Source organism: Ascaphus truei, unplaced genomic scaffold (genome assembly GCF_040206685.1).
Source record: "Ascaphus truei isolate aAscTru1 unplaced genomic scaffold, aAscTru1.hap1 HAP1_SCAFFOLD_97, whole genome shotgun sequence".
NCBI classification, from domain to species: Eukaryota; Metazoa; Chordata; class Amphibia; order Anura; family Ascaphidae; genus Ascaphus; species Ascaphus truei.
In genome coordinates this window covers 309,606-322,656 of record NW_027457309.1, presented here as the reverse complement: position 1 = coordinate 322,656, position 13,051 = coordinate 309,606, and the positions used below count along the sequence as shown (strand labels likewise).

Sequence of the window (13,051 nt, the reverse complement as noted above, 5' to 3'; positions counted from 1 at the left end):
TTGGAGCTAGGTGCTGGCACGGAGACAGACACGCAGGGCAGCTTCTTCCGCCCCAACCCGAGACGTCACAGGACGTGACGCGGACACATGTGATACACGCGGAAGTGCTCTGCCGCTCCTGAAGACACCGGCACTCTCTACAACCAGCAATACTCTCCCTCGAACGTAAAACATTTTGGAAATGTGAGTGCATCATGCATATGTCTATTCATTGCTGCTAATACACTATTTTAGACCATACTATACTATTGTGCGTTCTCTCTCTCTTTTTTATACAAACCTTGGGAGTAAAACCCTGACCACCAACAAGCTTCCTGACACGTCATCAAGACACCACTCTGAGGGGGTATCCATTAAAGGGCTCCTATCAGAGAGAGAAGTGTCTCTGATACGCCTTATATTGACATTGTCAATTGTGAGTAACACCATTGCAGAGTTATCTTGAGACTTTATTTGTTTATACTATCTGCACCATTATATATATCTTTTTCTTTCATATTCACGAGACACACAGCGCTCCACTCAAATACCAACCTACCAAAAGATCTACCTGGACCTGGACAGTCCGTTTAAAGGGTGTAGAGCTGCTTTTTATCTTTATTTATTGTATTTCACATCACTATTGTATTCACTGTTATTGGTGGAGGTTATTTGTCATATCATATGATACATATTTAAAATTTAAAATTTATATATCACTGTCACTGTCACTGTATAGACTATATATTGTTTCATTTTAGTTTAAGAAGCGCCCGGTTTTTACTTTTTTGTTTCTACATATATATACACGACCTGCTCACCGGAGACGCTCTTGCCTGGGCCTCCCCCTATGGGAGCGCAAGGGTGAAGTAACACAAGACTACCCATTATTTAGACGTGAATTTCAACTTTTCTTTGACACTCCTGCACGGCGTGAGACAGCCGCCTTCTCTTTTTTTCACATTTCTCAGGGCCGAAGAGCAGCTGCCAAATACGTCATCAAGTTCCGTACGCTGGCCGCCGAAGTACTATGGAAAGATGAGGCTCTCGCCGCTGCATACTTTTCACGGACTCACAGATACGTAGAAATACGATCTTGCAACTCATGCCCGGCCTACGTCCCTGGAAGAGTTAATCACCCTGTGCGTACGCATGAATCAGCGTACGCAGAAGCGACTGCACGAAAGACACTGTACCCGTTCTTCTTCTTCTGTTGTTTCTAACAGGTCGCCCACTACTTCTCTCCTGGCCCTGGAGGCGCCGGAACCAATGCAGGTCGGCAGTCAACAACTCCAGGCAACCGAGAGAGCGCAACGTCGCCAGAACAGGCTGTGTTTCTACTGTGCCTCTGTGGAACATCGTCTCCAGAATTGTCCCTTGAAGCCGGGAAACGGGCGCACCCAGAAAAGGTAGAGGGGCTTTTACTGGGTACTGTCTTTCCTTGCCCTTCTCCTTCCGAAGCTCCCAAAGAAATGTATGCTTCCAGCCACGTTGGAGGGCCCTAACCTTCTCGTAAAGTTTGAAGCTTTCGTCGATTCAGGATTGGGTGGTAATTTCCTGGACCAGCAGTTCGCATTGGAGAATCAAATTCCCATGGTCAGAAGGAAGAGCCCTATTGGCCTCGAGGCCATCGACGGACGGCCCCTCCAACCGGCGTTTATCATTTGGGAGTCTATTCCTCTTACCCTGACCCTGGCTGATGGTCATAAGGAGGTAAATATCTTCGATATTTTTCACTCTCCTTCCGTGCAAATTATTTTTGGATTACCTTGGCTTCAACTCCACAATCCACGCATTGATTGGTCCGGTATTCTGCCTCTCCAGTGGCCCAGTATGCCAAGATGGAGAAATGTCTGCTCCACCAGGCTTCTACTGCCTTCCTAGGCTATATCATCTCCAGCCAAGGTTTCTCCATGGATCCAGAGAAGCTGAAGGCGGTCCTCGACTGGCCGCTCCCTAATTCACTCAAGGCTGTGCAGCGTTTTATTGGCTTTGCCAATTATTACAGAAAATTCATCAAAATTTTTTCTTCTATTGCTCTCCCCATCACCGCACTGACCAAGAAGGGCGCCGACGTCTCATCCTGGTCACCTGAGGCCATTTCCGCCTTTGAGACACTCAAGAAGGCGTTCGTTTCTGCTCCCATCCTTCGTCATCCGGATACCTCCCTCCCCTTCACTTTGGAGGTCGACGCCTTGGACGTAGGAGCTGGTGCAGTTCTTTCCCAGAGGACTTCCCCTCAAGAGAAACTTCACCCTTGTGGGTTTTTTTTGCGGAAGTTCTCAGTGGCCGAAAGGAACTATGATGTCGGTAACCATGAACTTTTGGCCATTAACTGGCTCTTCAAGAATGGACGTGAAACCCAGTGATTTAGAGTGGCGCTTTAACACAGTGCAGGTGGTCTAAAAAAATTATAAATATAAGTGGTGAAACTGAAAAAACTCTCAACCTTCCAGGGAATATACACTGATTCCCTCACAAAACGTATGGATTTCGCTTTTCCCATCTGCCAAGCCGCCGCTGCCCTAAAAGATACCTTTATGTGACTGTGTTCACATTATATATTGTGAGTACATATGTTTTATGCTACTACGATAAAATTGGTGTTACCTGGTGAAACCCTATGTTTTCCTCTCTTCTCTGAATGAATGCGATTGCTGTACTGTGAAAGTGAAGGTCCCAGCAGGCATACCATTTAAACTACCAGTCTGCTGCAGTCTGCGATCCCAAATAGAAGAGCCAGTATATTCATCTTTACCTATACAAACGCTGGTTTAAATCTTACATCTTGTAAGTAGGTTATTCATAAGAGCCAAGCATTTCCGGATTTCTGACTCATATGTATTTTCATACCACACCATGATCTGTATTTATATGTTTCTTTCTGGGTGTTCCTGACGATCCTGCTCCCTTCCCTCCCCCTGGATCTTCAAGAATGGAGACATCTTTTGGAGGGTTCCAAAGAACCAATCGCTATTTTCACGGACCACAAAAATTTGGGTTCCCGCCAAGCTCACTGGTCACTCTTCTTTTCCCGCTTCAACTACACCATCTCATATATTCCTGGTACCAAAAATGTTAAAGCGGACGCCCTTTCTCGTCAGTTCGCCACTGAGACGGAAGCTAAGGAAATCACGGAGCCTATCCTTCCTGCGAAGTGATAATTTCCGCTAACAACTTCGATGTGTTGGACGAGATCAACAAGGCTCAAGCCCATATTCCCAGCAGGTTCAGGGTACCAGAAGGACGCCTTTACTCAGCTCCACGCTTTCGCCATAAAGTGTTACTTTGGGGTCATTCCTCGAGAGCAGTTGGCCATCCAGGCTTCAAAAGGACAGCTGAACTCATTAAACGGACCTTTTGGTGGCCCAAGATGAATCAAGACATTCTCAAATTTACCACCGCTTGTCCTGTATGTGCCCAGAGTAAGACTCTTCATCATAAACCTTCTGGACTTCTTTTACCACTTCCCATTTCGGAGCAACCCTGGAAACACATTTCGATGGACTTCATTGTTGAACTACCCGTTTCCAAAGGGATGAACACCATTCTGGTCGTAGTAGACAGGTTCGCTAAACAGGCACACTTCACCCCCCTCAAGGGTCTTCCTAATTCTGCCACGTTGGCTGATGTCTTCTCCAAATACATTTTCTGGTTGCATGGCGTTCCAATTTCTATTGCCTCGGACCGTGGGTCTCAGTTCATCTCAAAATTCTGGTGGACTTTCTCCCAAAGACTGGGTATCTCTCTCTTGTTTTCCTCTGGATACCATCCACAAACCAATGGTCAGACTGAAAGGATGAACCAGATTCTCGAACAGTATCTAAGATGCTCCATATCTGACTCACAGGATAACTGGGTGGATCTTTTGCCATGGGCCGAATTCGCCATAAATTCTCTGAAAAACGAATCTACTCAGGAGTCACCCTTCTTTATAACTGTGGCTTTCATCCCAGCAGCCTTCCCCTCTCACCTGCTCCTTCAGGTGTTCCTGCAGCTGACTCTCATATCGCCAATCTACAAGAATCATGGAAAAGGATCCGCAAGACCTTATAGTCTGCGGTTACCAAACAGAAAACCAAGGCCGACCGTCATCGTCAGAGGGGTCCTTCCTTCAAACCTGGCGATCTGGTATGACTGTCCTCCAAAAATATTACACTCAAGACTCCATCACCCAAATTGGCTCCTAGATTCCTGGGACCATTCAAAATTTTGGAGAAGGTCAACCCGGTGGCCTATCATCTCGATCTTCCTCCCACCATGAAGGTTCCATCGGTGTTCCACATCTCCCTCCTTAAAAAAATATTTTTCCAGCCCCCATTTTCCCGATGCCTCTCGGAAACCCAATCCAGTCTCCACCTTGGGCCAACAGGAGTACGAGATACAGTCGCTCATTGACTCACTTTGGTCCAAAGATAGGCTTCAATTTTTGGTACACTGGAAGGGCTACGGCCCTGAAAAACGTTCTTGGGTACCTGCACATCATGTCCATGCCCCGAGATTGCTCTCCCAATTCCACCAGAAATTCCCCCTTAAACCGTGGTTGGATCACTCGGAGATTGATCCTCAAGGGGGGATACTGTGACGATTCAGGGGATTCCTTCCCCTCCTGGTCCCTCTCTCCCTTCTCCTGTCACTCCCTCTGCTCCTTCCCACTCTTCTCCTTTGCCTTCTACCTCTCTCCCTTTACCGCAGCGCGTACCCCGCAGGTCTGCATACCCACATGGTCCCTGAGCCCCTGCTATGATGCCCCTCGCTCCCTCTCTCCCGCGGTGCCCGCATTGCCTTTACCAGCCCTTTCCTCCTCTCCCTTACCTGGTCCCAGCGTGGTGCCCATGGCGCGGTGCTCCGCGTGCCTAGTGATGCGGCCTGTACGTACGCCCCCTCAACTCACGGAGGGCATGTGTGCATGCTCCTCCTCTGGGCGCCGTGACCCGTCTGCCCCCTCCTTTCATTCCCTGCGGACCATCTCCCTGGTGCATCCGGTACGTGCGTCTCCTCTGCCCTCGGAGGGCGCACGTGCGCGGCCCTTCCCTGGCCTTGGTGCTCTTTCTGCTGCCTCCCCTTGCTCCTTGCGGGTTGTCTCCATGCTGCAGCCTGTGCGTGCGCATCCCCAGCTTACAGAGGGCGCGCGCACATGCTCCTCTTATCCAGGCTGTCATGTCTCCGCCTCCCAAACCCTGAAGGCCATTCCCCTGACTGCCCCTTCTGTCTCCTCCTCTTCTCTCCCTGACCTATCCCGTTTGTCTCCCACTTCTCTCTCTACTCCTCCCCTCTTTCCTATTGGTGTTCCCTCCTTTATTACCCATGTCTGTCCACTTATTCCTCGCTCTGCCTAGTTCCTGTTTCCCTGTGTGTACTGCTGCGGCACAGCTTAGTCTCACAAAAGACGGGAGCTGGCCGGGCATGTGACGGGCATGTTGTTAAAAGTTGCATGCGCGCTCCCTGCACGTTGCCCGGTCTATCCCGCGCCGCAATAGAAATGCGCTATGGTGCTTTCTATTTAAAGCACCCGGGGCACTGGAAAGCGGCCGCGAACCTTCCCGGTTCGTGGCGGGGTGCTGCCGCGCGGTGCCCGCGGTGTTTTTTAACCGCGGTGACGGCCGTGTTAGAATTAATAGTGTCGCCACTGTACCTGACCTATGCTGTGCTCCCTCTGTGTCCCTGCTGTATCCTGCTCCTGTGTTTACCTTGGATTTCCTTGGCTTTTGACCCCTGCTTGTCTTGGACTATTCTGCTCTCTGGTATCCCTTGAACCCTGCTACGAACTCTACCTCGCTACCCTCTGGCTTCCTAGGACCTGGCTTATCCTCTGACGACTCTACTCTCTGGACTCCTGAACTTTGGCAAACAGACACGACTATTCTCACGGACACCTCCAAGCGTTGCAAGTATAACAACAACTTCTATTACAGGCCCAGCAACGCTATACCACACTCCGGGCTTGCTCCCACTGCTGTGGGTGTGTGGTGTCATACCGTTTCCACCTCAGTACTGGGATCTTGCCAGGTCTGCGAGCATACAGGCGTGACAAAGACATTCTACATACCATGGATTTGAATGTGAAAAAACAAAAACCTGGCGCCAAATGTTCAAATGGTAAGTCCTGTGATCCTCAAAGAATCTGCACACATGCTTGACAGGCCATTGAACGAGAAAAAGAAAAACAAACACAAATCATAGCGTAACACTGCTGAGTAAATCATAAAACAGTGAGACTCCTAGTGACAGACTAAAAAATAAACAATTTATTAAAACTAGAACTATGTCATAAAATAAGCACTGAAAGAAATGGAGAACAGCTGGTCGTCCGGTGATGGTAAAATCAAAACCCTACTTACAACAAGCAGGGTAATAACAGGCGATGTAACAACAGTGTCCTCTCGGCGCAGGGGGTAGTCCTGGCAGAGTGTAAGCTCTGCTCCGCCGGTGCTCTCACCCGAAATCCCTTCTGTGGTGTACAGGAACCGTGCCAGTGATGGAGGCTGGTCTTCAGGGTGCACAGCCCAACAGCACATGTGGCCAGCTCCCCTTACTACCTCCTCCTGGTTCACAGGCTGTCTCTGCACGCCACGCGTTTCGTAGATGTGAATCTACTTCCTCAGGTAGCCCCATAGGAAGAAAATTCACATCTACGAAACGCGTAGGGCAGGTGACATAGTCACCCTGAGGATAGCATTGAACTTTTGGATTGAGCAGTTGATCCAGAGCTTCCAGTTTTCTGTTAGCCCCCGGCATCCAGACAGCAGCCCCTGTCCCTTTAAGTGTACGGGCACACTCGCGCGTATTACCCTGCTTGTTGTAAGTAGGGTTTTGATTTTACCATCACCAGACGACCAGCTGTTCTCCATTTGTTTCAGTGCTTATTTTATGACATAGTTCTAGTTTTAATAAATTGTTTATTTTTTAGTCTGTCACTAGGAGTCTCACTGTTTTATGTTTCTTAGTGTTATACTGATTTACCCAGCAGTGTTACGCTATGATTTGTGTTTGTTTTTCTTTTTCTCGTTCCATGGCCTGTCAAGCATGTGTGCAGATTCTTTGAGGATCACAGGACTTACCATTTGAACATTTGGCGCCAGGTTTTTCTTTTTTCACGTTGTTATCTGTTTGTACCAGCAGTAGGTACCAGGCAGCCTACCTTTATGTAAAGGATATTATTTTATTATTTATCATATTGGTGTTTAAACTTTAGCGCTATCACATTTTTTCTTTTTCACTGTATAGATTTGAATGTGCCTTATAACAGAAGGCAGCTTAGTAAGTATGGGCCTGTTTGTGTGAGGCGACTCTCGAGGATTATTGGGAAGTTGGTCTTTAACGCTAGCTGAGAATTTGGGTATAGAGATGGATTTGGTGCGTGGATCGATAGATCAGTGGCTGATAGAACATTTGCCCTGTCTCAATCCTTCGGGGTGTATTCCTTAGCCCAGGTTCTTCTTTGCTGCTCCTTGACAGATGGATTAATAAGGCATTTACACATCATGGTGCCCCATTGCATTTGTATTTAAACTACTGTATGGTTAAGTGGTCCAAGCAAAGTATGTGAAATTGTAATCAATCAGCCCTTCTTACCTAGTGCCCCCACTGCAAGCAAGATGCCAACGGAAAAGATGGCTGAAAACAGGGCATCGGGTTTCAAGTAGTCTGTGATCAAATAACAAGAGATAAGGGTTAATACAGGCCTATGCCATATAGGTTGATAACAATCTTCTTGAAACATCCAAACCTATTGTATATAACAATCTAGGAAACACTTATATATATATATATATATATATATATAAAAATGTTTCCTAGATTGTTATATATATATATATATATTTGTAGCCCTGTGTAGTTTGGGCTATATTTCTGCTCTCCTGGCAGTAATTCCTGTGTAAGGGCAGGTTTGCCAGGAGTACTCATGGATTTTCCCTGCTTCAGACATTGCACTGAATCAGTGAAGGTAGGTCACCTGACCCTGTGTCCAATCAAGAGACACAGGGGCGGTGCTTGCTGAAGCTATTTAGGGCAGTGTCACTTCCTAGCTAGTGAGAGGAGTGGAGCTGTTAGACCTATAAGGCCATAGGTGGACCAAATACCTCCTGCTCTGCATAGGGGGCAGGGGAAGAGCTAGACCCACTCTGGGTGCCCTAGGCCCAGAATGGAGTCAGGGGGACATCCTGAAGGGAGACAGCCGGCTGAGAGCGACTGCCTGTACCTGTAAGCTGCTGCTGCTGAAAGGGCAAATAAAGAGTCCTGATTTTAAAGTGACAGTGTGTGAGACTGGAATCTCTCGTCCCTTGGAGGGAAATTATGCTGTAAGGGATTCCACCCCATATACCTGGGGCCTGCAGGAGATGGAGGCGCTGCACCATTGAGGCGAACGAAGGCACAACCCCAGAAACCTGTCCTGTTGTCCCCCATGTCACTGCGGGAGACTTAGGCCCTCCTGTTGCCAGCAGGTACGCACCACATTCAGACATGTAGCCAGAGCTTGAGACACTCAAGGACACCCTATGTGAGGTTGGGTGGGGGGGGGGTCGTGTGTGTGTGTAAGAAAAACAGCAAGCACTCCAACGTTGTAATCAAAATAAGGCTGGTGCTAGTCCCATAAATAATGCAAAGAGTATGTTACCATCCAGCAGGGCAGCAGAACAGCAAAGAGAGGCAGCACTCAGAGGTAAGTGTATAAAGAATTGTATTGTAACAGACACAAAAATCTGATGTTTCGATCCCACAGAGGAATCTTCTTCCTGGGGTGTGCTGCCATGTTACTCCGCCGCTGCTGTGTTACTCCCCCGATGCCGTGTTACTCCCCTGCCACCATGTTACTCCCCCACCGCCGTGTTACTCCCCCGCCGCCATGTTACTCCCCCGTTTTTTGTTTGATCATTCTGTTTCCTGAGGTTTTGCAGGCAGGAACTTGTTATTAATGACTGTCCTAGTATCAGTTTAGTTCCCCAACACTCGGTTCTGAAGCTGGGCGCATGGCTTGTATCACTTAACAGGAGCAAGGTTTCACATGGGAAATTCTAGCTGAATTATGATCGTCATGATAAAATAAGTGCATTTGTAAATTGTGTATGAATTTTCTCCTGTACTTCTGAGTCATAATGTACCGGGAAAAAATGTAATGATTTCTCCACTGGTTTATATTACAGAAACACAAACTATTATAAATGTACAGTACTGTATCTGATATCTCCAATACCGAGAATATGATAAAATGTATAATGAAACCCACGTTGTTCATGAAACCGTGGAAGGGATGTGTTATTGTAGTGCTGTATTACTATTGGACTTATCTGAATGAGAGATGAGTTCCACTACAGAGGGTAATATTATTATATGATTGGAACACCCTTACCTATTCCTATCCCAACACCCAGCAAAACACAGGTGGCAAATATGTATTCAATCCATCCTTTTTCTGTATCCATACTTCGGTCGCACAATGAAACTGCAAATAGAGTGAAGATTACATTTTATTATTGTGATTATTATTAGTATTATTAATAATTTGTGTTTGCGTATGCACTTTGCTGAATATGAGTCTGAATGACCATACAGGCAGTCCTCGGTTATCCAACGGAATCCGGTCTTGAAGTTGCATTGGATAGTGAAACCATAGTAAAGTGAGTCCCATGTTAATCAGTGGCGGTGAGCGTTGGATAACGCATTCCGGCTTCGAAAAACGGCCCAAAGGGAGGCATTGTAAAGCATTGGATATGCCATTCGTTGTAAAGTGAAGCATTGGATAACGAGGACTACCTGTACTGGCCTTTGTCATTCACACCTTGTATCGGAGAACTTGGAAGAATGTGCGATGTGTGCTGGAGAAGGAGGGAAGAATGTCTCCATTTCCACTATAGAGGACATCTGTGTAATCTACAAGCATGGTTAGTGATGAAACATATCTGTACCACACCTCTGCAGCTGCTACAATTTCCCTGAGTTTTTCCTTCAAACCTTGTACTGTATAAAAATCCTCATTCTCTTCCTTACAATTAATATAAGCCTGCACACGCAGAGAAAGTAACCCAGTTAGGGCACTCTGTCATAACCTGGATGTATTGTAATAATCTTAAAAGCATATATCTTTATCCTAAAATATAGGTGGTTAAAACGAACATTAAACAATAAATTGTATCCTGTGATGAAGACTCAAAGTAGAAAGTTCAGGATACCAAAAAGTGGTGAAGGGGTTAATATATCCCTTCCCTTGCGATTTCAGGATAATATAACTAGTAGTACAGTATTACGAGTGTAGCCCTGGTAAGATTTTGGGCTATATATCTATCCTCCTACTGGTGTAAGTCCTGCTAAGGGCAGGCCACCAGAAGTTATCATGGGTTTCCCCCGCTTCAAGCCCTGGCCTGATTGGTGGAGGTAGACCCCTGACTGCGTGGAAGGCAAGAGACACAGGGGAGGGGCCTGTTGACATCATGATGGGCAGGGCTGTCTCAATTTAGTGGGCTGCTCCTGTGTTTTCTGGGTCAGTCTGGTCTTGGAGTTGAAGGTGACAGTGGGAGGAGACGCTCAGGCCAGATTGAGTAGAGCTGATAGCACTCTAGTGTGGTGGATCAATGCCCCTCACCTTGCAAGGAGTGAGGGGAAAGCTAGCCTCACCCTGAGGACCTATACCTTGTGGTGGAGGTTTGGAGTATTGGAGCTCCAGACAGCTCATCCTGAGGGAGTACCTTCTGGAGGAAAAGGAGAACGAGGAACAGACCCTGTACCCTGTACCTGAGTGCTGCTGTGTGCTGCTGTTGTGGAAAGAATAAAGAGACATTGCTGCTTTTACAAAAAGACTTGTGTGTGAGACTGAAATCTCTCGCCCTAAGGCAAAGGGCTCTCTGGAAGGATTTCACCCTACATCCTAAGGGCTTACCAGAGATGGAGGTGCGGCACCGTTGCTAAAGATGAAGGCATTAACCCCAGAAGCCTGTCCCTGTTGTCCCCTATACCATCGCGCGAGACTCAGGCCCTCCTGTTCCTCACAGGTACGCACCAACCAACATACATGTAGCCAGCCCTCACTACACCCTAGGGGTCCAGTATGCGACCGGGGGGGGGGGACGGCGGCCAGAACAGGACAGGCTTTCAGCGAAGCAGAGCTGGAAGAGCTAAGTGAACCTTCCATGCAAGTGCTGTAGAGAGTAGGGAATATATGCATACCAGGGGTAGTCAGGGGAGCGTGGACTCTCGCACAGTACGCCCTGGGTGCCCTAAGAGGGTGTTGTAAGATGGGTGTGTGGCTATAGCTGTCCTAGTCCCTTGAGCCAGATAGTGTGAGGCAACTGGGGGGGTTAGCCTTGTCCAGGGACAAGGGGGTTAGCCTTGTCCAGTAACTTGTCCAGGGACCATGGCCCAGGGCCCGCACTATGAGTGGCCAAAAGTAGGAGATGCCCATACTTAGGGAGATGCCCGGGTATACTAGCCAGCACCCACATAAAACACACCACCGAGTACTTGCAGGAACCGTCAGCGAGTGCGGTGCACAGAGAAAGAGTTCTGCCTAGCCTGGGGTATGCCACATCATATCAGTGGGCAAAGCAATCAGAGAGAGCATGCAGAGAGCAGTCAGTGAGCAGTCTGAGAGCAGTCAGTGTCTAGGAACGAGTTATGCACTAGACATGGCTCACTAAAGATGGCGGCCGTCACTACATGTGCTCCGCGGAGCAAGAAGGAGTTAAAAATGGCGACAGCAGCGCCATCCATGGCCCAGCAGCTAGCAGCCATCCCAAAATAGCGACTCCCGCCAATCCTGGATCGCGCACGTGAGGCGTGCAAAGAGACTGTAAGAGAAATGTGGCGGGAGATGTGCAGGGGTTTGGCGCCAAACCCAGATCCCTTGCAAAATGAGCGGAGCGGCATGAAAGCCGAAAGCCCACCCATCTGTGCAGTGACTGGCTGACAGACAAAGCCACGTCATGCTGAGCGAGAGAGTGCCCCTCCTCTTGTTTCCCCCAGAGGGAGGGGGCACTGCAAGAGCCAATCAGAAGCATCCACTCCGGAGAAGGGAGGGACAGGAAGTGAGAGCGAGGAACTTCACTTTTGCCTGGCATTCAAAGAGCAAGGAGCTGACAAACTGAACTGTTCCACCCCTGAGCAAACAATGTCAGAACTAAGCATGACCACCTTCCAGCTTCCAGGAGGCTTCCTGGTGGTGGAGATCGACGGCCGAGAGTACCCCCGGTGCCTGTGCATACACTGCAGGACACCTGGACCGGCCCCAAGCACGAAAGCACGATGCCCTCAATGTGGCACGTTCTACCTGTGGCCTACCGAGCCATGGCCAATGATCAAGACCCCTCGGGGTGCCTCTCCGGGAACTGTAACGGAGGTGGCGGAGACGGCGGATGAGGCTGCCCTAGTTCCCTGCATTACCGCTGAGGTGGGAACCAAGGCCCAGCCAACTACAGAGCCAAGAGAGGTTCCGGCGGAGAAGAGCGCGACCGCAGTGGAGGTACCGGAGCGGGCCCGTTTTATACCAATACCCACATGCGGTGCGGCGAAAGACCCAGGTGACTCCCTAGCGGTGGATCCGATCAAGTCGTCTTCGGAGGAAGAAGATGGCGTCCCATCGGTGGCGATGCGCCTACCGGTGAACCACCCCAGCTGTAATAAAGATGGCGGTCCACTTACCAGAGAGAGGTAGGCGACGAGTCGGACAACCCCCGACAGCGAGCGCTGGTGCGGCCTGAGGCCCGTAGAAGTCCCATGGCCGTGGTGACTCCCAGAGCGGCGGAGACGGGATCCGAGACTGCTCCGGAGGAGCCAGAGAGCATCAGCCAGCAGCGGAGTGGTAAGGAGACACCACCACCCCCTTACTCCCGCCAAGCGAAGACGGAACCTGCAGAGGACGAGAGAGAAAGACTTGTGGCCTACCTGCCCATCCGCGATCCAGAGGAGACACCACCGCCTTTTCCGGTCCTCGACGCACTTCCGGTGCGAGACCACGGAGCGGATGGAGATTCCGCGGGCACCAGCGATGATGTCACTTCCGGTTCTGGCTGGCACGGAGGCCCGGCAGTGTTATTTGCAGCAAGAGGAGCAGCCATGGCAGCTGCGCTGGCCACACTGA

General features: G+C 49.0%; 1 protein-coding gene across 7 annotated transcripts in view; it reads right to left on the bottom strand.

The window, feature by feature from the left end:
• LOC142486593 (uncharacterized) overlaps positions 1-13,051 on the bottom strand; it is a 330,856-nt gene that overhangs the window by 51,288 nt on the left and 266,517 nt on the right. For all 7 annotated transcript variants that reach the window (XM_075585175.1, XM_075585174.1, XM_075585178.1 and 4 more), the window contains 2 exons: positions 9,332-9,424; positions 7,555-7,626 (listed from right to left, as the gene is read on the bottom strand). In XM_075585175.1, coding sequence (XP_075441290.1) covers positions 7,555-7,626; positions 9,332-9,424 — 165 coding nt within the window. The remainder of the gene's footprint in view (positions 1-7,554; positions 7,627-9,331; positions 9,425-13,051) is intronic.